The 27,856-nt window shown below is 40.1% G+C and overlaps 2 protein-coding genes across 31 annotated transcripts in view; one reads left to right on the top strand and one right to left on the bottom strand.

Annotated features, from left to right (window-relative positions):
• The window catches only part of msi2b (musashi RNA-binding protein 2b), a 247,131-nt gene extending 236,556 nt beyond the window's left edge, over positions 1-10,575 (top strand). For 16 of the 29 annotated variants that reach the window (XM_015367403.2, XM_015367400.2, XM_015367401.2 and 13 more), the window contains one exon: positions 111-5,562. In XM_015367403.2, the coding sequence (XP_015222889.1) occupies positions 111-155 (45 nt within the window). In that variant the 3' untranslated portion in view covers positions 156-5,562. Of the gene's footprint in view, positions 1-110; positions 5,563-10,313 lie in introns of those variants that run through there. The other 13 variants (XM_015367410.2, XM_015367397.2, XM_015367395.2 and 10 more) reach the window with 2 other exon arrangements.
• The window catches only part of mrps23 (mitochondrial ribosomal protein S23), a 64,503-nt gene that overhangs the window by 23,134 nt on the left and 13,513 nt on the right, over positions 1-27,856 (bottom strand). The window contains exon 6 of one of the 2 annotated variants that reach the window (XM_015367423.2): positions 24,161-24,502. The exons of the other annotated variant lie outside the window; for it this stretch is intronic. Coding sequence (XP_015222909.2) covers positions 24,458-24,502 — 45 coding nt within the window. The 3' untranslated portion in view covers positions 24,161-24,457. Of the gene's footprint in view, positions 1-24,160; positions 24,503-27,856 lie in introns of those variants that run through there. 2 annotated transcript variants of the gene reach the window in all.

Below are 27,856 nucleotides of genomic sequence, written 5' to 3'. Positions count from 1 at the left end.
ATGCATGGAGATGTAACTTGGATGCAACAGAAACTGTCAGCTATTGTACTGAATTGCTTCAACTGCTGGCATTCCATTAACTTGTGGTGATGTTTGTGTGTTTGGCTCAGCAGAGTATATCGGGAGCTCCAGGGAAGACGGGCCGAAGTTTCTAATTGGTTCTGTATACAGGTGATGTCATCAAACTTCAAGCACTACAGCATCACCGGGAAGGGGGGGAGGGGGGAGACATGAACAGGAGGTGGCATACCATTATGAACAATGTCAAGATCATCTCAGAAAATCTGCTGTACTATAATAAAAAACCTGGCTTTTAAATCTTTCAATCCTTCTGTAACCCGGTAACTTTGTTTAGGATTTTTTTCCCTTCCTTTAAAGTAGTTGAATCACATTATTACTACTTTTATTTTTTCCTTAATAGTTGTAGGAGGAATAGCCTTCTTAGCTTGGTTTTGATTATTTGTGCATTTTAATTTTCTCTCATAGAAGTTATATATGTAAAATGACTTAAGTTTTTTACTCCCTTTTTTTGCAGGGGGGCTTAACATATTTGAAACGGTTATGTTTATTATTTTTTAACTTTGGTACCGATCCTTAAAACGATCAGAACTTCAGGTGTCACTTTTGCACACAAACAAACTGATACAGAATCATTAGGCTTGAAAGCAGAATAGGTTTTAATTCAAGTCAAAAGTGAGAGGGTAACTAACTAATAAATCTTAGTAGTTCTCTTTTTATTTCTTGTGATGTCTTGTTGTTAACCATAATTACCTATTTTGGGCAATAAGGATAGGACTACAATATTTTCACAGTCCTTTTTTTTTATAAGTGTTGTTTTTGTTGTTGGAAAAAGAGGTGATATTATAAAGTTTTTTTTTCTTTTGAATAAATTGTGAATTCAGATAAAAAGAAATATAACTGTAAATATTATTCCAGTCACTGCATATATACTGTTAAGAAAGAGAGATACCATATTTTTGTGATGGTGTATGTCAGAGGCTGTACTGTGCTAGAGAGCAAAGAAATTGAAAACACTTTCAGCTCTAAACAGTAAGCAGAACCCATCGGTAGCACAAAGGCCTTGACTACCCCATAAGGATTAGAAAAAACAAAACACTGTTAGCTTGCTCTGTATATACTATAGGCCTAATAACTGTACGAGTGTCATACCAGCATATTTACTAGTTTGTGAGTTCAGACGTGCACAGCTGAAAAAAAGAGGTAACTGCTTAGTTATACTCCACAAAGTCTTTCAGATTTGTTACCTTTTCATTCCCACACTGACAACTACAAGCGAGAGCTGCAGCCCTCATTGTAATATGTAAAAAATCCAAAGCACACTTTTATTTACCTTTTATTACTTTAAAAAGCTATGACTTCTGGATTATCGTCCAGACATTTCATGTTGCTCTGTGAATACTGAAGCTTTTATACTCCAGAAGAAAAAAAGATTTGTCATTGTTAGTTTTACTCCGTTTGCTCCTTTCAAAACAGAAAAAAAACAATGCCTGATTTCAGCATCGTTAACGGCAATATTTAATCCATTTTGAGTACTCTTTTGAATGAATTAGGAAGGCAGACCTTTTTATACAATTACCTCAGTGCTGTGAGTTTTACCTTAGAAGCGTTAACAGATTAATTTATTTTAGACATAAACATTAAAATAATGAATGAATAATAAAAAAAAAATCATTGCACTGTGACTGGTAGGAAAGAACTGATGTTTCCTATTTGCACATGTTTAATGTTGGCTGTTGTAAATGGTCTTTATTAGGGGGTGAAGTATGAAGGATTATTTTTAATTTAATGCTTTTTTTTGCAGTCTAAATAAATACACCTGCAGAAGCAAACCAATATCGTGATCAATAGCAATGAGAATCAACATATAGTGCTGACGTCTTGAGTTTTTATTGTTTGGATATAAATATGCCAAGTTTTAATATTTTTTAAATCGTTTATAAATGTTGGTATTTTAGATACAGCCAATAGAAGACACTGAATACAATGTTGGTATGTAACCATAGCTGCTGCACTCATTTTTATTAAAGGTAGGGACTGGAGTAGCCACAGTAGAGCAGAGGCATTTCAATGAGATGCTTTAAAAATTAGATGGGTTTTTTTTAAAGGAAACAACGGATCGATTAATGTACAGTATATGCTGATGTTCTTTTGGTTTTCCTGCTGCAGATTTATTTTAATTATTTGTTTTTAATTATCTTTTGTTCAGAACAACCAGGTGAAGCAAAATGCTGGATGCTTTTTAAATAACATGGAGACTTGATCAAGTAATAATTTAAACAAAAAAAGAAAACAATGTTAACTGTTCATTCAGAGTAAAAAAAAACAAACAAAATGTTAAAAAAATAAAAATATTCCCTTGAAAGATTTCAATTTATGAATCAGGGGATTTTTATTAATATTTTTGTGGTTGTTAATAATAATTATAATAACAATAATTATAATAATGTACTGTACATCCATCAATTTCTCTCTTTCCATTCCCTGTCGCCTCATACAATAATCTTTTGTTGATCATTAACGTATTTCAGTAGTGTGTAAAATCGCAAAATTACCTTGTAACAAAGTGCTGTCTTTGATGCCAGTGTAGTGGTCTATACTCTTTGTCCTTTTCTCTTTCTCTTTCTCTCTATCTCCTATCCTAGTAATTAGTAGTAGATGTTATGTAATTAAGACTAAGAATTAGATGTAGTTATTAGCAGATTTAGGACCAGTAAGGATAGAACTTTCTCTTATAATTAACAAAGTTTAAAAAAATTGCTAACTAATTATTTTAATAGCAATTTTATTTTATTTTTTCTTTTTTTGCTGATCTCACATGGTTTCAACTAACCAAAGCTCTCACAGAAGAAATATAGAAAAATTGCTGTAAGACAGAATCTTAAAAAAAGGCATTAATTGGATCCCCACCCTTGAATGTTTAAAAAGGGGTGTGCCATACTACCTTAAATGCTAACGCTAGATATGCAAAACTGTTTTATTTTTAATTATTTTTTAAGAGGGACACAAGCTATAATTATGAAAAAAGATGATTTTATTACGTGAAAGAAAAAAGAAATCATATTTTTTTAGAAAGTTCTAACAAAGTTGAATAATAAAAAAACTGTGTAATATGTTTTGATGTTTGTACACTTTAAAAATATCCCAGTGGCCCATGGCACTACTATTTTTGGATACTGATATATTTTTTAAATGTGTCTGCCTAGATTAATGAGTACTTTAGTTTTCACTCATCAAAAACATCATTTGAAGATTTTGTGAATTATTTTTATACTCAAGGACACCAGAGTCTTCATTCTAATCAAAACAACTGTTGGCGAATTAAGTCTACATTTAGGGTTAGCAGGGAGGATTTTGTAGGCACTTGAAACTCCTGAAACTATTTAGCATAATCATGCTTGCCAAAATTCCACAATAGACTGTCAGACACTAGGAAAACAACTTTCTAGGATCATTTTACAATACATCTGTTTGTTTCCTATTAAATTAAATATAGTTGAATCTTTGGTGACAAAAACTACCTACAGTTTAGGAGCAAAAGCCAAGCAGGATGAAGGACTACTGCAGATTATAGAATACTCTTATCCAGCTGCACGAAACTGTGTGCAGAACTACAGTATATGACATTAGCACCCAGGTGAGGAATGGTCGTACACAGGCCTTTAAGAAGGGAGACAGGTTACAGTTCTTCCTGTGCTCATGTTATAGTGAATAACAGTTAAGCAGCTCTAAATTGAAATATTAGCAATACTAGATATAAAGGATACATACAAGAGTCAACCAGGAAGTAATGGCCCACTTCTTTTTTTTGGTCAATTATTTGCCAACACATTACTGCAGAGTTCCCTAAGAATAGAAACTCAGAAAACTCAACAGTAGGAAGGAAGCAGGAAAGATACACCTTTACGGCACTGGATGTTTCATCCTTTGTCTTTATATATATAAATGTACTGTACTGTATGTATTCTATAGGAAATGTATTAAAAAATCAGTTTTAAAGTGGTAGTGAAGAACAGAAAGAACTTGATTTATCTGTTACAGACAGGGAGGGTGACATCATCCCTGGAGCTTGTGTTTTTCTTCCCCAAATTATTTGCTTTAGATTTGCTATTGCGTTCTAGTTAGTGAGAGCCATCAAGGAACACCGGGATTGCTTAGGCTCCCTTGTGTATCGTTCTGAGTGACCTACAAAATCTCAAAATCTCCCCTACAATTCGATTTAGCTTTTGATTAAGACTAAGACTGGTGATCCTTTAAATAGTCCATACCATTTCTATTTGTGTTTATTTATTTGATTTTTTTTTTTAATTTGAACCTGTAGCTTGGACTTTAAGGTAGCATGGCTCTGTTGCTGTAATTTTATTTTTCATTGTACAGCAGTTTACAGCTGATGAATGTTACACATCTTGCTAGACTAGTTAATTCATTGGATAATTGTTGGTTTAAAAAATAAAAAAGAAAAAAAAAACGACCTGAAAGGTGTTCGGTGATATCCGGAGTGTACTACCGTATCCATTTAAACTTGAATTTGAGGCAAGTGCTAGAGAATGGCCACAAGTCATCCCATTATATAAATATAAACATGGTGAAACACCAAACAGTATATCGCACATAAAGACATGCATGTGTATATATCTATTGTTTATGTGAAAATTTTAATCTAATTCCAGCTGCTTTTCACATCTTCTGTCAAACGTGTATTTAACTAAGCAAGCAGAAATCCTGCCTTGCCTGTTATAGCAGATGCGGTAACCATCACTGTTTTTACACTTTACTGTTACAGAATAATACCCAGATAGGGTTTTTTAAGAGAATTCCATCAGCAATAGCCTGTTTAAGCATGTTTTTTTACTAGCCAGAGCACGACTGCTCTCTTCAATACTGTCAGAGAAAATGAAATAATTAGCTTATTGTAATGGTACAATCCATAAGACATAACAAATGACTTTGTGAATTAAATTAACTGATTTCCGTTTCAGAACACCGCGCAGTGTGATCAATTTCCTTCTGAAAACTGACCTCCGTTTGAGCTAAATACCATTTGTCGCCACGTTGAGGGAAACTTAATAAATACACAGTCTCTGTGTAAAAATTTAATGAGTCATTAATAGCAGTTCTCATATTTAAAACAAGGCTGTCTTAATGGCTGTGCAGCATTAGGTGAGTGTGATGTTCCCTCCATCTGATTATGCCAGTTTGCAACAGAAGCACAATAACTCGTGGTTTTTCACACACAAGTCCCAGATTGCCTTGCCCATTCCTAACACTTGCCCATTTTTTAATGTTAACCGACTTTGAACTCAAGAACTGACTGAACTGACGTCTGAAAGCATCTTTCAGGTCTTCTTGTATGGCTTGCTCAAGCCCTGTTGTAAAATAAACTAAGTGGATGGGGGTCTCTCACATCACAGATGTGGAAAGTATAATTTTATATTTGTATTTTCAAATAAAAAAATGTTTGTGAAAGGTTTCCATCCTCTACTGTGGTCCAGAAATCGATGTGTTTGTCTGGAAAAAAAATAAAATAAACTGTTTTGAACCGTTTCATTCTGTTTTCATTTATTGAATTTTAGATTTCATTGAATAAGTCACAGCTTAATCAAGAGTTTTGCTGCTGGGCTAGAAAAATCAAGTTCAATTTAAACAGCTATGTAACAATGTGAGAAAAATTGCTTCTTTAACATGGTTGACTGCGTTTGAATTTAGTCCAAATGTTTCTTTCAGTCTCCATTTTTAATGCACATTATTAAGACATTCTTAGGTTTAGTTTAAGTTAACATTAACTGATTAGTCATTTCCTTAATAGTACGAACTGATGTGAGTTAGTGGATGTTGCATATTTAATGAAATTACATCAAGGAGAAAAGGTGGATGTTGTGTCAGTATCTGTTCTGTACTACTCAGGATACACGTGTACATCTTGTGTTTATAAGCTGAAAAGCTCACAATAAGCATGGCTCTACTGTACACATACAGTCTGAGCAATCTTCAATTTGATCAGATTCAGATGCAGTTTCTAAAAGTTGTTTCCTGACCGTTTTTAGGTAAACTGTCTTTGCGTGACAAGCCTGTCTCTTCCAAAATGAGATTTGAAATCTATATGAGACTTAGAACATGGCCAGAAAGGCAAGAATGCTTTGGTACCACAGCTATTGCTATGAAGATTAGAAAGCTGCAGTCTGGAGTCTTTTATTAATGGATTTTTTTCCTTACCAGACAGGGTATTTGATCAGGTCTTTAGGTCAAGGTATACAAACAGAATTATTTTACTGAATTTAAAATGATAAACACTTTCAACATCTGATTTTCTCCTCAGCACCTGAGGTTGAAGGAATGAGAATAAACTCCCCTTACCCTGATCGTTATCCTTGAAGCTGCGTACTCCTAACACTGTGCTTTCTGCTGTATATTTCATTGGTGCTCCACACACTCACAAGCCCACCATCTCTGCCTTGTGTACACATTGGAGTTTAAAGTGTTGAGTTACTGATGCTCCATTTAAACTTAAGAAGATCTCCTGTCTTAACTAAAAGGTGCTTGTAACTGTTGAAAAAAGAACAAACAGAAGCTAACTCTTATCTGTCAACTATTTTTGCATCCACTGCCAGTTTAACTTAGTGCCCTCCAACATCTAAAGGCTTTGAAAAAAACTGGAACCAACAGCATTTACCAAAAAGACCAGGACCAATATATAATAAAAATAATTAAAAGAGTTATAAGTTCTTTTTTTTTCTTTTTTTTTGGCAGAGCCTTAAGCACTGGGCTTTGGCTCTTTGTTCTGGTGTACACGACAGTGCGACGATCACAAAATTACCCTTCTAGAACAGCATCTTGCATGCGAAAAGTATGCACTGTCTGTGCTATCACCCTTTACCTCCCTTCCTTCCTTTTATTCCACATTTTGCATTTAATAGCTGCTACTGTGTTCCTCTTAAAAAGACTGAAACATAGAGTACATAAAGACCCACACTGATAGACTGTATATATAGAAGTCAATGTTCAACACTTTGCATCCAGCTGTGACTATGAAGGAATGAGCTGCTATGTTATGCAGAAAGAAGAAGTAGTTGCACTGAAATTCAAACTACAACATGTAATTGAGAATATAAAGCACAAAAATACTGCCTGAACATTTCCTACAACTTGAAGGATATAAGTATTGGGATTAACTGCAATCAGATTTCCATTTGACCTAAACAGATTGCAAGAGCTGCAGACCATGGAAATGGTAAATGGTGGGGTAGCAGGCACTGAAAATCATCCATATATTAGCCTGTACAATAATTCCACAAGAAACAGCATCATGACTTACACATCTTAATAAAAGCTTTACTCTGATAAATTATACCATTGCATCTCAGACAAAAATGCATGTTTCCTGCTCTTTGTGGAAGTTACAGCTCCTATTAGAACACGAGTGTATCATCTCAGTTGCTTTTCCTCCTCTAATGACTGCCTGTGTAGCTCTCTGTACTCCTGCCTGCCCTTCCCTTAGGTTTGCTAATAGCACATGCACCACCAGGACCTCCTTACTAATGATCCTCAGCTTCTCACTGGGCCATTTCCTCCTACACATCTCCACGTACGCTGGGTAAATAAATCTGCACACCCAGAGTATTCCTGTTCTGCTATTTAGACAGCACCTGCGTCCAAATTAAAAGGAATTTACCAAGACTGTGGATGTTCTCTGACATCTGCCCTTGGCGGGCATTTCTCTATCACCTCATACTTTTTATAAACTAAATCACAATAATCAAAAATAATAATACGTTAATGGCTGAAGCACACATAAAAAGCATCACAAAATATAAGTACACTAATATGCATTTTATATTGTACCTTATACTATTGTAATATAAACCATGAAATAGCATGCTTTTAATTTTACTGAAACTAAAAACAAATTAATTTAATATTTTCTAACATCCCTTCTACTCTCTTTGCCTTTTCTATACCTATCAAATGCTACTTAGATGTTTTAAAAATCTTTACTAAGTTCTTCAGAATGTCACTTCAAATAGTGACGTAGCAGTAGTTTAAAAGCTTCTGCCCTGGTGATTTTACACAGATATGGCTCATGGCACTGAACAGCATTCCTCAACTCAACACACTTGGCTTGGGTTCAGACAATTACAATGCATTACAGTGCCACCATCTCCATGAATGCCTTCTGCATTATTAATTACAAAACCCACAAGCCAGCATTTATTACCTGCAATTACCAGTGAATTCATTATCTTATCATTAAACTATGCCATTGTATTCAATTTTCTACTTCAGAATTTTGGCAAAGAACCAGTTCTGTTTGCTGATACCCTAATTAGAATCCAAAACCTTGACCGCTCTTAATATTGGATTAGGGAACCCAGTCGTTTAACAGCATGAGACAAAAAATGGACCCAACTGTAATGCAAGTCAAAAGCCCATTAAAGAGTACGTGCCAGGCACAGTATCGAGAGGTTCGCTCTCGCAAAAGAAAAATGAATGTACTTCTTTCTGTGGTAAAAGACTTTGAAAAGCTTATATATAGAATTCAATAAAACAGACATATTACTCATTCGCTTAAAAAAAACATATTTTCACAGTTTGCCATGGCCGTCAACCTTTTCCAAACGTCCATGATATTTAATGCAGACGTGCAGAGTTTTGAATGCAGGTAGAAAAACAAGCTATAAATACAAAATAGGAAACATTGAGCCAGGGGAGGTAATGCATGAAAAAGACTGTGGTGTTCATGTTGACACATCATTTACATCTTCTAGGTAAGTTAGGGCAAGTCATTAAAAGGGCAAACAACATACTAGGATATATAGTTAAAAAGCACAGAATTTGAATCAAGGGGTGTAATGTTAATATTACATAATGATGGTAAGGCCTCATTTAGAATTATGTTTCCAGATTTTGTCACCATGTTTTAATGAAAATAAATTGCTTCTCTAGAATCCCAAGAAGAGGAACCAGACAATGTACTTTCTTACACTTATTTCCAGGCTCAAGGAACTGAACTGTTTTTCTGCTGAACAGAGATTATGGGGGGACCTGATAGGAGTATTAGCAATCCTCAAAGGCCCTGACAAGGTCAGCCCAGCAGACTGCTTCAGAATGAACCCTGAACCAAATGACAGAATCGGAAACTGGGATTGGAATGGAAGACCATTCAACACCAAGAACAAGGGGTTGTGGGAGTCTGGAACAAGCTGACCAGTCAAGCTGCTGAAGCCAAAACCCGATGCTTCTTTGAATAAATGTACCTGTATAACATCCTGCGATCAATAATTTACTCACTACCAAACAAGAGAGATGGGCTGCATGTCCTCCTCTCGCTTGTAGCCGTTCTTATGTTCCTTAGGACTGTGCAGACACCTCCACACAGGGCCTCTCGGAGAAACACAGAGGCACTTACAGTCCACCTTCCCCATACCCGTCACACTTGAAGCCACTGTTTACCTCCTCGTCTAATTGGCAGAACTTAATCAGGTACTATTTTACCTGAAGTGAAAAATGTGACGTGTGGCGTCAGCAGAAATTAATGTCATTTTTAATTTGGGCAACTGTCCTATTTTCATATTTTAAATTGCTTTAGAGGATTAAAGATTTGACAGCTATTATAAATGTGTTGAAATCCATCTACCTGTTTCTCTCTCTCTCTCCCTCGCTCTGTTTCAAACTCCTGAGCTGAGCACTTTAATGTGCTCAGCCTCTGTGCCACCTGTCCAGCTCCTTCCTGGCCACAGACAGCCTGGACTGTGTCAGAATTCATTTGAGAAATGATCAACCGTGATCGCATCTGAACAACAAAGAACACATTCTTCTTCATTTTGCTCTTATTTTTCTTAACAGCAATAGCAATTCACGAGGCTGACCCCAAGCCACGATACTACCTGACTGTAACAGAGATCAATTCTCTATAGTTTCACACTGCCTGGGTGTGGGGTGGTCAATACCTAAAATCTACACATTTCTGTATGGCTCTGTCTTTTTTTTAAATAAGTGTGTGCCCATGACCTTTTCTGCACTATGTCTATCCATTGTTAACCACAAGTGCTCACAACATCTCATGGAACTTATAAGAAACAGCTGGAGTATTTATGAAGTCAGAAATGTCATGAGGCCTGTCTATAACACAGACTGACTACTGACTGCAGCCAAAATGAAGAAAGATCAGAATTTTGCTTCTGAAGGAAGATAGTTCTAAATCAAAATTAAAATAAAAATGATTTTGCCCTGTCATGCACGTGTATTTCCCAGCCAACTTGTGTGAATCAGTAATTGCTACTATTACTTTTTTTCAACAGCAGGAATGGCTCCCCCTAGTGTTGCCCACTGAAAGATGTTCCACGTTTCCTCTGCTTGAACATTAGCTCAAATAACTTAGAATAGCCAGCCAACCTATCAACCTGTCTTTGGGAGGTGGGAGGAAACCAGAGCACCCAAAGAAAACCCCGGCATCTGCAGGGAGAACATACAAGAATACAAGTACTGTAACTGTAACAAATACAAGGATTGTAACTTGCTCCTACTGTACATTTTAGAAAGTAAATCTGAAGTTATATAAAAGTCTCATTTCATGCTGCGAATAGGGAGAATGTAAAATCCAGGTGGCACTGGATCCCTTGGAAACAATGCATGTATATAGGCTAAGAAGACACTATAATGAAAAAACAAGGAACAGAAGACTCCAAGAGTTAAAATCACTTTTATAAAAGCATATGTGGTCTTTTCTGCTTGCCATATGGGAAGCACATTTAGAAACACAGACATTTCCGCATTAATGATCTTGACAGATCTCTTTATTCTCATAATGCAATTTTATTTATGGAGCTCTTTTCAGGAGACTCTCTGTGCGAAGACATGAACGGTCTTGCATGAACCCATGAGTCAGTCTGTTAGCACCTGCTAACTTCCAAGAACTATCAAGAAACGAGGTGCAATGTCTCTTAAATACAGGCGGGGAGGAATCATCAATATTTAAAAAAATCACCCACAGCCTCCAGCTCACACCAAAGAGCCCGTCTGGTATTCTGCCAGGGCCCTGGTGTACGTTCAGGAGTGAAACACTAAACCGCACTTGCTAAACATCATTGTGTTAAATAGCTCTGCTTCCCCCTTTATGACTGCTTAATGTTTACTGTTTCGCTGTGGCATCTCCCAGCAGAGCAGTTCCTGGATTCCTGGACCACGGCTAGCTGCTGCTTGAACCAGGCCCTTCGGCTCGATCTCCCCCTCCTGGAGGCCTGTCACGCCAGGCTGGGCAGCGGTGGGAGACTCTAAACCCCACGTCTTTATAGGCGGCCACACAGCTCATTCATGCAGCGCCGTGGCCTCACAGTGAAATTAGCTGCATGGGATATTTCAAAATGAACTGAGAATCAGAGGTGCCAAGTCTAAGTCTTCAACACACAGAGGGCTGTTATTCCACAAATGCATAATATATTTAAGAGTAAGGGGCTCCTGCACATTGCATTTGGTACCTTGTCAACACCTAACATGATCTTCCATAATGGCTTCTGAATTATGATTAAAAAATCAACAATTCATGAATCCATGAAACACAAAGCATTTGAAACATAGAATAGATAAACAGGATAAATGTATTGGAAAGTATCCAGACTGCAGCAAGGACGGTACTCTTTTTTTCATTTAGTCCCTTAATATCGTCACTTGTCATCTTGAATTTATGCAGACTGCTCTCAATGCATCTAAATAGAACGCATGTTACTAAGGAAACTTTTCCAAGGAAATCTCTCTTAAAAAGGAGAGGTTTACTTTCCCTTTAGCTTCCAAGTGTGTGGCACAGGGAAATACTGTTGAAAGAGTCTTGCAGGGATAAACATAATGAAGACTTTATGGTGAAAGAAACTAGGCCTTCAAGAATGAACTCACTACCTAAGAACAATGATACAAAAGAATCTGATCAAGAAATAAAACTTCCTGCATACCTGTAAGGTGGGGGGGGGGGCTGAAAAATGACTAAGAAATAATATGGAAACGGAGCTTGGAAAGGACAAATCTATTCAAAAGTAATTTCTTAATTTGTGTGGCCTCATTATGCACAAAAAGCAATCGCTCTCCTGTGACTGTATCAAATTGACTCTGTAAGGCAAAATGCACTCATCTGCATAGCTGTCACAACGCTTCATAAGATCTGGCACCAAGTAACTTCACAATGCGCAGAATTACTGGTGTCAGTTTTAATGTGACATAGCAATTTACATCACACACTGTGGGGACAAGCTAGTATTTCAAGCAGTTGCATGGTTAATAGGTGGAACGCTATTTGCATTATAATTTGGTAAGAGCAAAAGTGTAATCAAAGCCACATTGACTCCGCGAGAGACCACTGGCACAGTGGGATAAATCTCACAAACTTGTGTGCCCTGCTGACTGGGGTTGCATGCAAATTCACCCTGTACCACCAGCCAAGGAGATTTTCACTGGGGGTTATTACAAATTCTTGTATGAAACATAAAAAGACCATCCCAGCTCATTCTCAGCCCTCCTTAACAGCACTTAAATGGCAGACTGATGGGCTGGCTAGCCTAATTGTCAATGACAGATCTCCCAGATTTAGGTGAAGGGGTGTTAAAACTGGGTCTGAGAAGAGGGAATATTTGAAGATCGGTGGTGACAAGCTGTGTTTACACCGGTAAGGCTGTGATTGAGGCAAAGAAAACTTAAAAGAAATCTTAAAAGGACTCATGCACTTATGTAACAAACCAGACCTAATCTTTGATAGCAAAACAGGGATGTGATTTTCTAGGAATGTGTGGTTTTCTAGGACCAGCATGTTGTTCAGAAGCAGACCGCTGCCTGAACAGTGACCTCGCCAGCGGAGGTGATCACAGCAGAGGAAATAGGAAGTCTACTTCAAATTGCCTCTGATGCACGAGGGCTGAGAGAGCTTTACCTTTGAGCTAAAAAAATGAGAGAAAAGCCTTACTGTCCAATATTACAGCGCAGTTCTAAAGGCGACAGTACAGCATAGTATACTACATATCATATTATTATCTAAATATGAATATAAATGTCATACAAATGTATTAATAACCATTTAATTAATCTCCAGTCTCAATTAATTGTTAAATATTGTAAGACTGCAAACTGCACCCTTAATATTAAATGTAAAAATAAATGGAATTCTAGTGCTATCATTTATATAGCGTTGATGCAAACAGATGCTTATAATGTCTCAGGACCCGCGGTTTGGTGAAGGCAGACGTCTGCATTTCTCAGACTTCCTTCAGCAGGAATATCCCTCCTTAAGCATCAGAGAATAAAGGACAGAGCCTTCCTGTCAAGCACACTTTTCATCAGACATCTACAGAGGAAACAGGATAAAAACCATAATGCACCCACACTATAAAATGGCTTTCCACCGAGTCTTCCAGCACAATCTAACGTTTACCCTTGGAAAAGCGCAGCGACGAGAGGCAAGAGAGTGTGGCATAATTGGCGATTTGAAACTGCCCTTTTCCAGGTTTTGCAGACAGAAAGCAGGTCTCCCAGGAGCCCCAGTGCCTACACCCCCCCCCCGAGGCTGATGAAAGGCTGGGCAGTACAGCAGGTGCTCCTGCAGTGCCTGCCCACCCCCCCCTTCGCCCTGGCGCTGCCACTGCGGGCTGCCCACACAGCACGGGCCTAATTGACGTGACATATTGACTGGCACTCTCCTGTCGATGGGGAGGCAGGCGTCTGCGTACTCTTCCAACTCGCTAATAATTACTGATTAAAAACTAGTTAAGCGCCGATGAAGACTGAAATGTACATTAACCAAACGACCTTCCAGCACAAAAAAAAAGTCCCGCCGATGAATCTCTGAGGACAGGTGCACGCTGTGCCGTGCCTCCTGGTCCTCTCCTGATGCCCTGTGGAATAATGAAGAGAACCAAGGCGAGCATGCTGATGGGATTTGGCTTCTCCTTGTTTTTTTATTTTCCTGTGGCGTTCACTGATTCGGATCTTTGCAAAAACTGCTCATATCCAGACAGATCTCAGTTGCCTGCTGATCAGTCCGTGGGTTTGGCCTCAGGAAAAGGCATGTTTTCACCACAGTATTCTCTACAGTAGAAAGCTTCTCTGCAGCCCGGTATTTTTTGACATCTATTTCCTTGGTTTAACTCACAGTTCTCTTCGCATTCAAAGGGCGAACATCACGATTAAGCATGACACAGCAGGTGCAGAAGTGACACGGTTAGCTAACAACTGTTTACTTCTGCCGATAATCAAACTGTTTTGAACTGGTGTGCTTTCACCAGCAAAGTTAGTTATTAGCCGTTGCCTCAGGCGATCTCAGATATGCGTGTGGTGCATTCCAAGACCGTAGGAACAACTGAATTGTGGTAGAAAGCGCTGGTTCCCCAATCTCCATTGCATACGGTAGTTTCAGGCAGTAGAGTGCAAAACTGACAGTGTAGAGTCCTGTCAGGGGTTAAACTGCTTTAGCTCAAATCAATGAGGAATTGACCCATACTGCACAATACTTTTAAACTATAAAAAATCTTCGTTTCCACTTCATCAGAAAGGGGGAATTTACAATCATACCTTAATTTGGAAGACTAATACACAATTCACTGCAATTCATCCAGCCTCTTCTGTTTTTATTATTAGTGATTCTGCATCACTTAATCTCAGTCTTGGGGAAATACATGACAGAGCGCTGTTCATTGCAAGGTATGCTGTTACCCGATTATTATTTATTAATGTTATCCTTGCTTAAGATTTTATTAAATCAATAATAGCCTCAGAATAAATCTTACCGAGTGGTGTGCTAAGAAAGCGACCAAAACCCATCAATCACCCCACTATGACAAAGCAGAGCCCAACATGGCGAAAGCAAAGATTTTTGAAAGACGCATCCAGCATAGTTTTCAACCTGCATGTAGATTCTGTTGTGAGGAGCAGCTCTAAAGGTCAGTTTTCTAATGGACAGACTGTCCGTGCGATTACCTGCACGGGCTGTCACTTTTCACACCTGCCTTCTTCTTGCTGCTTTCGTGAATATAGCGCCGTCTCACCTGGTGCGTCCTCTGCTGCAACCTTCAAAGACTGTTAGATTAAATCCGCTGCCGAATTGTACTGGGATGGCAATGGGAACAGAAGACGCAGAAACACACATTATAAATCACCCAGGTTCACACTTAATTTTAGCATTTCAAAGGATGGGAGCACATACTGACAGGGAGTCGCTTTCTGACAGCACACAGGGACCCCCAGTGCCTGGGTCTAATCAAAATAACTTCAAACAGCAGTAAATAATTTCCCATTTCAAGGCACTGTTATACCGCATTCGCCACCATCAATTTTCACTGTTTCATATGCAAGCCTTCAAGGGAGAGCTCCAAAAGGACAACCTTGCTGGTTGTCTAGCAATCATTTATAATCCACAAAGTCAAGCTGAACCTGTCTGAGGCTTCACCTCGCTCAAGTGCGGACGAACTAAAGAAGTAATGAAGAGAGCCCGGCGCAAAATGCCAAGTATTTTAACGGTCTCCACAAAAGGCCCATCTAAATATCACAGCCCCTAAATTGCATATTAATCCTGCTAGCGAGTTTCCCCATAGGAGTTCTCATTGACCTTTACAAAAATATAAGGCGCAGTATATGAGCGCTCAATTTACAAAATTTTGGATGAAAAGTTTCTGTGACCACAAGTTTAACACACCGTTACACTCAGTGATAGAAAACTGCACCAGGCAGGAGAAAACAAAATGTTAAAAGGAGAAAAAAAGATTTGTTCAGTCTTTACATCGGGAGGTCTAAGAGGCACAGATGAGCACATTATTCAACTGTATTTGCAAATATCAACTACAACTATATATAAATATAAAACAGCATTTTTGTTCACCATCCCACTAAGTCCATACAGATATGAGAAATACTAGAAAAGCAAACACTCTCGAACATTTTTTTTACATCTGTATTACTTCAGAATTTAGTTTTCTCTACATTAGCACATCACCAACAGCAAACAGTGGTGGAGCCACAGATATTTCAGAATACTCTGTCATTTTCCTGCACCACAGAAAAGTGGTTAATGGCCCATATCGCACACATACATTTTCCTGGACTGTCATCCTCTCCCTCAACACACTGCTTAATTACTTCCAGCCAGAACTGAACAAAATTAGCTGGGTTATTATAGAAATCTATTATTAATTGTTTTAATAAGGTGCCCGTCTTTCCCAAAATAGTTCCACAGACTCTTTATTCAAAAAGATTATTCTGTAGATTATTTTTAAAAAAGGCATAAACACCAAGCTGCCTTGCGAAAGACAGACAGGCTCCATTCCACTAAGACTCTGCATAAGGGAAGCAGGAACAATCTACCAGTGGTACTCTCTCTGTAGATCCTGTCATTAGACAGACGCTTGTGGCTGAGGTTGATGGACTACCCCAATTAGCTCGGATGTGAATAAAACTAGGGCATCGGCACTGAATCGATGCATTTCATCCCACACAGGGTGTAAGAAACCCAGCTGGGAAGAAGCTTCCACTCTCGGGCAATTAAAAAACACACCATAAAAACATTACTCACACGCCAAAAAAAAGAACTATGCAAAGGCACAGGCAGAAGCATGCAGCCACGAATGGGAGCAGCATGTGGCAGGCTTTTCCACACGGTGCCATTCCAGAGTATCACTGTGCTCTGTGGTAAGACACAGCCATGCACATTTACTGAAGTCAGAAAAATGAACAGGTCCTCCTACTCTATAAACACAGCATTGAGGTTTGAAAGGTGCAGTGTTTGAACTGCACACTTCAAAGTCTAAATACATTTTCCAAACTTACTGTTACAGATTCTGTATAATGATCCATTGCAAACAGAAGCCAAAAGACATGCGAATCATAAGGTTCTTATCGCATTGTTCTTCAGTATACTCACAGATCTGGACCAATCGATATATTCACAGCACTGGACTGGTTCATATACTCAGAGATCTGGACCCATTGATAACTCACAGCCCTGGACTGGTTGATATACTGGTCCATATACTCACAGCATAGGACTGGTCAATATTTTCAAAGCACTGGGCAGGACTGGACCGAACTCAAATAAAAATACACGTTCTGCGGAGTTTCTAAACACACATTGAAGCACACGAGAGAAGAGGAAAGAGGGAGGAAGGGAAAGACGATGAGGGATGGGAGCTCAGGAGAAAACTCAAGGAATGACACAGCCCGTACTGGGGAGGGGGTCAGGACACTGCAGCTCTCAAGACAAGAGAGGAAGGGCTGTTGTGCAGCATGAAATTTATCACTGGTGCTTGTCATCCAGAATATCAACATATTTAAAAATAGCGAAGTCATACCAACGAGGGCCTCTATAGGCCTGTATGTGTACACTGATTTCCTGAAATGTTTATTTTTTATTTCATTGCGTCCCCCAGGAGATTTTAAAAGGTTGGTTCCGAACAGTAATGGATACTTGAAATAAACGCGACTGTAGTTAAACCTCCTTAAGAGTCACTAAAAATGATTCACGCATTACAAAGAGAACTCTTTCCGATCTCTCTCAGAGGCACAGCTGTGTGCCGAGTGCTGCAGCCTAGCGGTCTTGAGCAGGAGGCTGAAGACCTGAAGAAACGGCCTGGAAGCGTTTCCTTGAGTAATAAGATCAGGGAGTTAAATATTTGGTATTCAGCTCGTACCGAACAGTTTGTGCGATGTCACCGTTAATTAAACGCTTTTTTTTGACTAATCCAGCATCGCCTCCTGAATACACTCGACTTGTCTCTCGAGTAAATCATCCTGAAATAGACTTGCTCTCCTGCCCCCTCCCTCCCTTTCCCACAGGTTATTAATCACCCTGGTGTTACGTGCCAAAACAATGGGAAACACAGGGAAGCAAAGTGGTGAGTTCGTTTCACAAGTTTTTTTTGTTTGCCTTATTATTTTTATTTCAAAGAGGTTATTGACAAAAATAGGACAATGTTTAATTAGAAAGCAACACTGCTGTTTGTTTGGTTTACCACCCATCCCAGTAAACATGTCCCAGGAATGACCTGACTCTACTGGTTTCTTGTCCTAAAAAGCACTAAAGCCATCCATCGAGTACAGCACTTGCAAAATGTGAATGTGGCAGTCTTGATGGGCTCTCAACCTGCTAAATACTGAGTAAGGCTAAACACCATGCATACTCATTCTTGCAGAAGGGGTTTCCTAGAATGTGAAACTACATAGTCTGCAATTAGTGAAGGGAGGAAGACTGAGACACACTGTCCCCACAGCTGTCGACCTGCCCCTCTGCCCACATGGCTGCCCAGGCAGGCCCAAAACACACAAAGGTGGGACCGGGGACAACCATAAGGCATTGAGTAGAGAAAAATCTGAAGGCTGAAGAGACAAGGAGGTTGTTAAAAGACTTGACCTCAACAAGTTAATTGACTTTCCAGAATCACATCGGAGTCTAGAAACAAAAGCCCTGCATCTCCAACAGGGGAGAGCAAGGGAAGAGTGTGAGGACTGACAGAGCTGGGAATTGCAGTTCGCTACTGCCAGAGCACAGTTCTCTCTCCTCCTTAACACACATATTGTAAACGAAGAAGTGTCAAGGTCTGCAATTAAATAAAGTGCTTGGCCATGCATGCCATAAATCAGAAAAACCAACACAAAAGTCGGAAAAATACATTTAGATGTAAACCTAAAGTTCACACTTAAACCTTTATGTCCTCAAGCCCTAAACCTATGCATAACTTTAGGCTTAATTAAAGACATCGTTCATCCCAAATCTTAATCGCTAGCTCTCTTACAGGTGGTGTCCAACCCTAATCCTGAGGAGCCCTTGCTCATACATAAACATAAACCATAGATTTCTACAGACTTGAAGCAATTTTACTGCAATCAAATAAGCAGGTGATTTGTTCATTGAAGGAAATATAAAGATTTTTGTAACAAAAATCTTCACACCCCTCTGCCCACAAGGATATTTATGGGCAGAATCAATTTACAAGAGTTCTCCACCTTTAGAAAATGGTGATTTAGCAATGCCCATAAGACTAACTAGACTTGGGCACTCTTTGATCCCCACCATACCTAAAAACCCTGGACGACATTAACTGTAAAGCCAATCCCCAGACTTCACCTAAACCCAAGTCGTGCAGTCTTTCCCAACCCAACCCATCTCAAGATAACCCCAAACCTCACACGCAGCCTCACAGCTACTCTAGTGCAAAGGGCAACTCAAACCACTAAACTGCAGCCATTGAAAAATGGAAAAATGCAAAGAGAAAGTTCATTTTCTTTTTGTCTCTCTTTTTTTGATTTATAAATATGATTCCTTTCTTCGAGGAGCACCAGGTTTGATCTGCGCCTTCTTTGGTCTTTTCTTGTGCATTTCGGCTGTTAACCTTATTGACGTATCCTCAATCCTGTTAATAACATCATAAATGGCTTCTCTTGATAAGATGGGCTTTAAAGATTTTGCTTCAGGTATCAAAACAAATTAACCTTCAGATTCTGTCGATAGCGCGCGGCGCGGCGCGGCTACCCCAGCTCACGTGACAAATGTAATCTTTCGGTTTTCATTTGCACATGTATTATTATTTATATTGCTGGATTCGCTCTTGTCAATGGCATAAATTGGATTTTGGTCAAAACTGGGGCGGGGGGTATGACAGAAACAAAGGTAATTACTGATGTGATAAATGAGTCTGAAATGAGGCTGCGCCTGGGCACTGGGAGGGCTTTATTAAATATGAGGCTCCATAACAAAATCTGGTCTGGCATACTATTGACCGCTGCTGGGAAAGATAAAGTTAAAAAGGGGAAAGAGAAGACAGGCTGATGGATGTATTATTTTTGTACAAGTCTGATCAACATGGAATTGCAATGTAAGATTAATTTACACACAGCCTCACTGTAAAAATTCTATCAAGATCTGCAATGCATTTCAAATGGAAGCAATGGGAATATTGTGAGAAAACAAAGAAGAGAGCTGTCATGCTTGCACATATTTACAAATGTGTTCGATTTCAATGAGCCACACTTTTAGAGGGAATCATTCTCAAGCCCAGCCACTTGCTTTCCTTCCCTATGGTGAATTAATCGCATATGCTGGAGTTCCATTAAACATGAAGTCAGGTTGCAAAGTGAATGATCTGAGAGAATGATACTTTAATGTTTCACTGGACAAGTTTAGCACAGGTGATTTTGAGATCTGCCTATTTCCCTACATATATGACACTGTACCAGTAAGCCTTAAAATTAAACTCAAACCCATCTCCTGTTTCTTCTCTGTCAGTCTTGAAATGAAACCCACTGTGCTGCTTCGGTGATTCGGCAGGGAGTTATTGGAAACACAGGTAGTACCAAAGAGCCAAGGATGCACATTAATAATGGCCAAATGCTTCTGTGGTGTTGGTCAGATTTCCACCCGAGGCCAGCAGGACAGTTTTAAAATGCATTTTTAAATTTGATCTCGTTAAAGACCGCATTAAATATTGATCAGCTGGGAAGACACTCAATAAGACAGAAATCATGGCACGTGCCTTGAAGCCAGCTTCCCCACCCCTGAGTCAGAATGGCGAATGGAGCTTTCTGAAGTTTGGGTGCCAGAGCACCACAAACAGTACAGGTGTCTGTGCACGTCCGTGTGAGAAACCAGCTGGAGGGCGAGCTCAGTCCCTCTCGCACCGGATGGACATACTTTCACACTCCACATTCACAACAGTCACGTCTCTGAGTTTAGGCAGCGACCATAAAGTGGGGAGCATTCATGCCTGCCTCTCTGGGGAAGCTTTCTCCCATTGCCACGACAGCACCCAGTCCCCCACACAGGACCCACTTGGACAAAACAGCACTCTGACTCACAGTATGTAGTGCAACACGAAGGTGCAAAGACAGACGGAAAAATGCAAACTCTTCTATAGATCCTGGGCATCACCAGAACTGGAAAAAAGCTAAAAGCGTACAGAATTCCCAGATGCTTTACTGCTAAAGTACTTCCAATGTCCAATATTAAAGGTTTTGACTGACTTCTGGCACAAAAAGGATTGTATCCTATATCTACATTGCGTGAAGTGAGAGGCACAAGTACAAGTCCAAATTTATTTTATATCCTTCTTGTAGTACCCCTGCCTGTTTTCTAACGACAGGTTAAAACTGAAATATAAGTTCCTGAACCTCTCTTCTTCTATTTTAACTTAACTCCTTACAGACATTTCAGACTGAATACACCACCCGTGCCCTTACTGTATAGTCTAAAGACCTACATCGCCATTGGTCAATGAATTCCCCAGACAGGTACAGCAGCAATCTCTGCTGTAAAAATAGGGAAAAGCATTACTTTACATCTTGTTTTTCTTTTTTTTGCCCTGTTGTCTTCTGATGAGTAATATGTACAGATACAGCACTTTCTCTGCTGGGATCATAGGTAACAAATCTCTGAAACGTGTAAGGTCTATTTTTAAACCAGCATGGCACGGTGTATCTCTCAGCCAGAATGTGCTGAGCTGATGACTTCTCGTGACAACAGAGTAAAAACTTATTGTTTATTTCTTCTTATCTTCCGTTTAGATTTTTTAACCCACGGTTTCAAAGGAACAAATCTTTACCGATATTTAAGGCAAACAGAAAATGTTTGAGCAGACAGCTGTGTCGTCATGTAAGGTACAAACACGTATACCTCCCAAAATTCCACTTATTCTGCCCCGAAAAGCCATCATGAAAAATCGCAGTTATTTTCAAGTTGAATTACTCTAGAATTAAATAAAATGATTTATATGTATTATTTATGAAATTTAAGTATGTTTATTTTAGGATTTGAACCCTTCAGCAGTCTTCAGATGCAATCTATTTTTTTTAAATACAAATACAATAATGAAGGAATGAAACATTATGTAGTACTGGATATTCTTCTGTATTGTGTGCAGGTTCATCAGTGGGAAGGTTTCAATGCTGTGAATTTTGGGATGTTTGCACTCGGCTAATTTTTTTTTAGAACTAAGGGTTTAGGGAGCTTTGAAATATTCAACACCTGGTGCCCCTTCCCATAAGGGCCTGCAGTGCATAAAACCTACAGCTGAACGGACCGCTGTGCAACATTTTCCCATACAGTAGAGAGGGCTAAATAGAAGTAAGTATCGGGTAACGAACTACAAACAATAACCTCATTTGCACTTAAATATTGCACACCTTGCAAAAAAAGGAGAGAAATCTTGCCATTTTCATAGGAGAGTGGGGGAAAAAGGTATACGCAATGATTAATTGTCTTCAAAGAATGGGAAAAAAAATCATGTAAAAAACCCAAAGGTGCACAGATTCTAAAAATACTTGTGTTATCTCCTGTGTGTTGCAGCTGTGACAGAATTTTCTGCAGGGCTGTGCATTTCTCCACTGTCATTTATCATAATCAGACATTAATAAAAAGCTGGGAGCCCTGTTGTGTCTATTGCGGCAGTAAACATACACACATCAAACCTAATTGTTTCACCTCTTTTTCTTCCCTCGAGCTCGTTCTGGCACTCCCCGAACGGGCCAGTCGACCAGCCCGGGAAAGCAGAGCTGTGGACAGCCCGCGAGCAGGGGTGCAGGTCACACAGAGGAGGGAGAGGCAGTGTGTTAGTGGGTGAAAGGAGATTTCTACATCCTGTCTAGCAGGACTGGACTCCCAAGCCAGCTCCACCAGGAACTTCAGCAGCCACAGGTTAGGCATGACAAGACAGAAAACAGTACTCCATAAGCAATCCTGCATTCTGTTTAAATCCCGAGAAGCTCAGGTGGGGGGTCAGTCCTGTAAATACAGAAGGTTAGTTTGCCCTTGACATGAAAAAAAACTCTCTCTTCTTTTAGACAAGAGACAAGAGTGTCAACAGAAGTACATGTGGGCAGCATTTCTGTTCCCCCATGTTTTGTTTGAACCTGAAAAAAAAAAACAGGCAATTGAACAGACAAGTGCGTGTAAGAAAAAGAATTGCTTTGTAACCAGTCTATAGCATGCGTGCAGCTCGAGATCAACCCGAAATGCAGCTTGGAGCTCTCCATTATCCCTTATCAAGAATTTCTCCGTTTCCAATTCTCCTGATGGCTGAGGTCATAGTGCGGGCCGGATGTCATTTATCATCTCCACGGTGACTGTGTTCCTATTGGACAGTTCTATAATCAGTGGCCTATCAGACCTCCAGTCTGCCTGGGCCTCCTTTGTCCCATTCTGCTACCTATCATAGCCAGATAAGATTATCACTGACAACCTCAGCCCTGACTGAACAGCACATGCCTGGCCGAGAAAGAAAAGGAGAGCTCCTTCTTTTTTTTGTAACTTTATTTATTCCCCTGTCTCCAAGATGAGCCTCTTCATGTCTTGTCAAACCGTTGCCCTTTTCTTTGGAAGGAATTGCCTTTCAAAATCCAATTTGTCAACACAAGACTTCCTTTTGAGAAAGGGCCCTGACAGCTGCATTGAAAGCCTTGGCAACTTTATCAAACGATAAATCTAGAAGATTTAAAGCCCTGCCTGAATGCCTGAATGACAATTATAATACAAAAAAAGTGTAAAGTAAAAAAAAAAAGCACACAGAAAACAAAGATACGTGTTTAGCGGCTTTCCGACAATAACCATTTAGGGTAGGGAAACTATAAATCCGCGGCCGAATAAAAGGTGTCAGATGCTGGCGATTAGCTTGGAAAGATTGGTTTAGTCTTGACCCGCTAATGGCACATTCACGGACCAGCGGATCTGCGGGATCCAACAGTGGGAGTGCACTCGGCCTCTCCCTGGATTGACCACGCCGTGTCGCGCACGGGGAAGACATTCCCTCTCGCCGAGGGCAAACGTGACAAACAGGATTCAAATGGAGGCCGGCGGTGGTTAAATTAGAAAGGTTCACACCATGACACCACTGGAGGTCCTAGCCTGGCACCCTGGGATGTCCCGCCACAGCCAGCTCGCCACCTGCAACGCCAACCAGCTTCTGTGGACATGGTGCAGTGAATGTCCCCATTACGTCTGAAGTGTAACTCTGAGTGGCGGCCCTGTGTGAGGTTCTGCAACAAAGGCGTGCAGAACAAAGATATTTGCCATAGAAACCAGCTCTGCCTCAGTGCACCTTGTCTTCTTAAGATTCCGCTCTTATCCCCAAGGATCGATAGGATGTCAAACACACCACTGGTGACTTCAGGGCAAACGAAGGCAAACTGAGAGATCAGAAAAAAAAGTGCATTATTTATTTAAACTATAATTAATAAAAACAGCTTAATAAGCTTCTTTTTACTTTGATGGTATACATTTTTAATACCCTTCATAGATTTTTAAAACCTGACTCGAGCCTTCGTTTCTAATCACGGTGGGAAAGCATCAGGGGGCTCATAAATTCCAGATAATGCAATTACACTGCTATTTAAACACACGTGGATCCTGAATATGTATGTCTGCACAAAGAAATCAGAGAGTGCTGGCCCAAAGTGTAGGAGCAGGCAGGAGAGGCTGTCATGCCGCCCTCCAAGGTTATCCTTCTCCAGTCTTGCGAAAGCTCCAGAAGGGCACAGCAAACTTGAGGAAGAAAAAAAACAAAACAACTAAATCTCCTGCAAAATTGAAGTACTGGCATGCATGTAGAAAATAAATAGTATTTTAGCGTGTAGTATAGTTTAGCCGGAACAATCTCATCTGCAGCCGAGTGAGACAGACAGTATTAAAGATTCTCATTACCCGGCCCTCCAAGTGTCTTCACTCAATCCCCAGTGGAGACAGCGGCAAAATTATTCTTGACAAACATTAATATGAAATGAACGTTGAAGGATATATCCTCAGCAACAACGCTGAGGTGGATGGAGTGGGTATTGGACGACTTTAGCCAATTACTGCAGCTCCTCGGGGGCATGAAATTGCCTGGGCACCCCAAACTGTGAAAGGTGTTATCGTACGGATACGCTAGCCAGCCTCACGCCATGGCAGTGCAGATGGATTTCAGCGCTGAAATTGGCCAGACGGCTCTTAAAAGACCAGTCGTGAATGAAAACCTTTAAAGGCAGATCAGAGGCTCTCCAGGGCCCCGCAGGGCGCGCCACAATAATGGCAGCATTAGCAGTCACCCTTTCTTCTCTAGCATATTGTCCAATAAAGCCTAATAAAATGAAGCAAAGCCGTCACGCGAGGGGGCGGGGAGAGGGGGCCGCGGGGGCTCAGGGGATCACAGCACTGAGAGACAGTTTCCCCTTCAGAGCACGAGGAACGAGCTGCAGAAAGCTGCGCTGGAGAGAGCACGCGATGGCTGCTCGCTTTGCCTCTGTTGAGCCCCGAGTGTTTCACGTCCTTCTCATTTATACAAGTTCTTTTTGTTTCAATCTTGCACAGCCAGCTAATCAGGTAGTTTCGAGACCTTACCCCTCCCGGGGTAGAACGAGGACCAATGGGCATCCTCTGCCCACAGGTCAGCCCGGTTCAGAGCTCTAACCTCTACAGCGACTTAAGCGACAGTCAGCGCCAACTGCAGTAAGTGGCTCAGCTCTTGCTGACATCACTACGTGCCCATGGGTGCCCGTCAAGTTACGGGAACCTGCTGCTCCATCAAAACCTGAGAACGCCTTGTCCAACTAGTATTCACTGCACCTGAAGACAGAGTGCCAAGCTGTGTCCAGCTGCTGAGACCTGTACTGTCCTCAGCTCTGTCAGCAAGTGGTCCTGGCCCAGGCTTCAACCAGCAATGACCAGTGACAGAGCTGCTTGGGAGCTTCTACTTCTTTGCTAAAAAAATGCTTTTAGGATTTTTATTAAATATGAGGTTTTTAAAAGTACCTGCACATAAGAACTGTGGTACATCAGTCCAAGGATGCTGCATGCAATCACCTGCATCATTCCATCAAGTGTTCAGAACTTAGACTAAGACTGGGCCCGGTCAGTACTTGGTGGACCATTTGGTGGTGCTCTTCCATCTGGACCAGAATTTCCAAGACCAATGGCCCATAGTGCGAGAAACACTGTGGAAACACTGTGCTGGAGGAGAAGCCTTCTGCAGATGAGTGGTTAGGCTGAGCCCCGGCTACTTGATCATTAAAGAACCCATTTTCCCCCTTGAATTCTAAGAGTGAAGCAATTTCGCACTCTTCCACAATGTGTCAACCAGGAGGGGGTTGTACTTCAGTAGGGGGTCCTTGAATGTGACATGCAATGGTTTGGGATCTTCTGGAATGAAAATCTTCAAGAAGGCAAGGAATCATGACCTGCGATTTTAGAGTCGCCTGTTGTTTTCTGTATACTCATAGGTATTAAATATATAATCATGTCTTCACACACAGAGGACAACTCTCTAAGTAATTGGCAAGTAACAGGTCTGGCTCCAAGACTGATTTTTTTTTTAAACAATCCAGACCTTTAGCCTCTATATCCTTTTAAAACAGATAGGAAAGCAACTCATCAGAACACACATTACGAGAAAAGAAGCACCTTTCACATAAGGTGAAATACAAAATGTGCATTTTACATCAGGGCAGAGCTAGAGCTACCCGGAGAACAGACCATGGAAAACAGTATAGCTTAGCTAAATGAGAAAATGGTAGTTTTGTCTGTATTTTTATTTATCGGCAAGCTCACTGTGTGCAGCAGGTGCACTCTAAGTTGTGGTTATGGCATCAATATAAATGACAGATAATTACTTTTGTGACAATGTGCCAATTAAATTAGACTCAGCAGAACAACATAATGACAATTTGTTATGCTCTGGTGAGCAATAACATACCAGTCATAATTAAAAGCTATGACCGAAATAGCAAGCTGTTACGTACCACAAATACAATCCTATTCCCTCTCCTAAACATTCAAGGCACAGGCTTGATTTTAATTTAAGCCAGATAATAGTGTTAGTGCACAGCGGAATTGGTTCAAGTGGGTGGTTCATGTACATATTTATGTGTTAATATATACATAAAGAGAGGAAGACATAGAGGGATTCGCATTTATATACTAACACAGCACATAAATCACCTTGTTCTGTTTGAAAAGGCAGGGGGATGTCAAACATTATTCATAAAAACATATTATCTGCTTTGTCTCCTTTGTTGGGCAGAATTCCATCGTGGACCAAACAAACCAAAGATTACAGACAGTGTTTATGCTGCACAGTTTTTACTTATCCTACCCCCACGCACAATACAGGCAACAAAACAAACCCCAGGATTGTTACGATGTTTACCAGGGACTGCTTAAAGGGAAAACAACCACCCAACCAAACAGAAAACATCCCTTTCAGCAAAGCTTTTCAAAATCAGGGAAGAATAAGAACAGAACAGGTTTATGAATACATCTGCACGAAACTAAAACGGATGTGTACTTGCTCAAATCTTACCAAACTCAAACTGGTGTATACTTCTCCTAGAACACAGCCTCACCATATATATGTACAAGCAAAGTTGTGACACCCTTGTATGCCACCATTTTCCCCAAAGGCATGCAGGTTAGGTTTGATTAGTGCCTCTAGCTTGACCCTTCTTAAGGGGGAGTTTTCCCATTAGAACCAGCACTGGACATGTAACTAGAAAGACACAGAACGAATTAAGCACACAGGACCAAAGAGGCTCCACACATCTGTAGCCATTTCAATATTCCATAGACAAACTGATGGGGGACCATAATAATATTTTCAATTCCATAAAATGAACAAAAAAACTATTGGATTTCCTACAAGGAAACATTGGGTCCTACACTGGATTGCCTTTATCCATTAATATAATTACAATTATCCATTAATATAATTAAAGACATGTATGCAATGAAATCAAAATGTACACTAAACAGATCTGACACAAATTCTCTTAGAATAAATACGTTTGCGCCATCATTAATGGCCCTGCCTGCTGTCAAAAGTCATAATTGTATATCCGAACTAAAATGACATGCCTAAAAGGGGTA

This window comes from Lepisosteus oculatus, chromosome 26 (assembly GCF_040954835.1).
Source record: "Lepisosteus oculatus isolate fLepOcu1 chromosome 26, fLepOcu1.hap2, whole genome shotgun sequence".
Lineage (NCBI taxonomy): Eukaryota > Metazoa > Chordata > Actinopteri > Semionotiformes > Lepisosteidae > Lepisosteus > Lepisosteus oculatus.
Note: the sequence above shows the minus strand (reverse complement) of the source record. Positions and strands in the feature narration are given on the sequence as shown.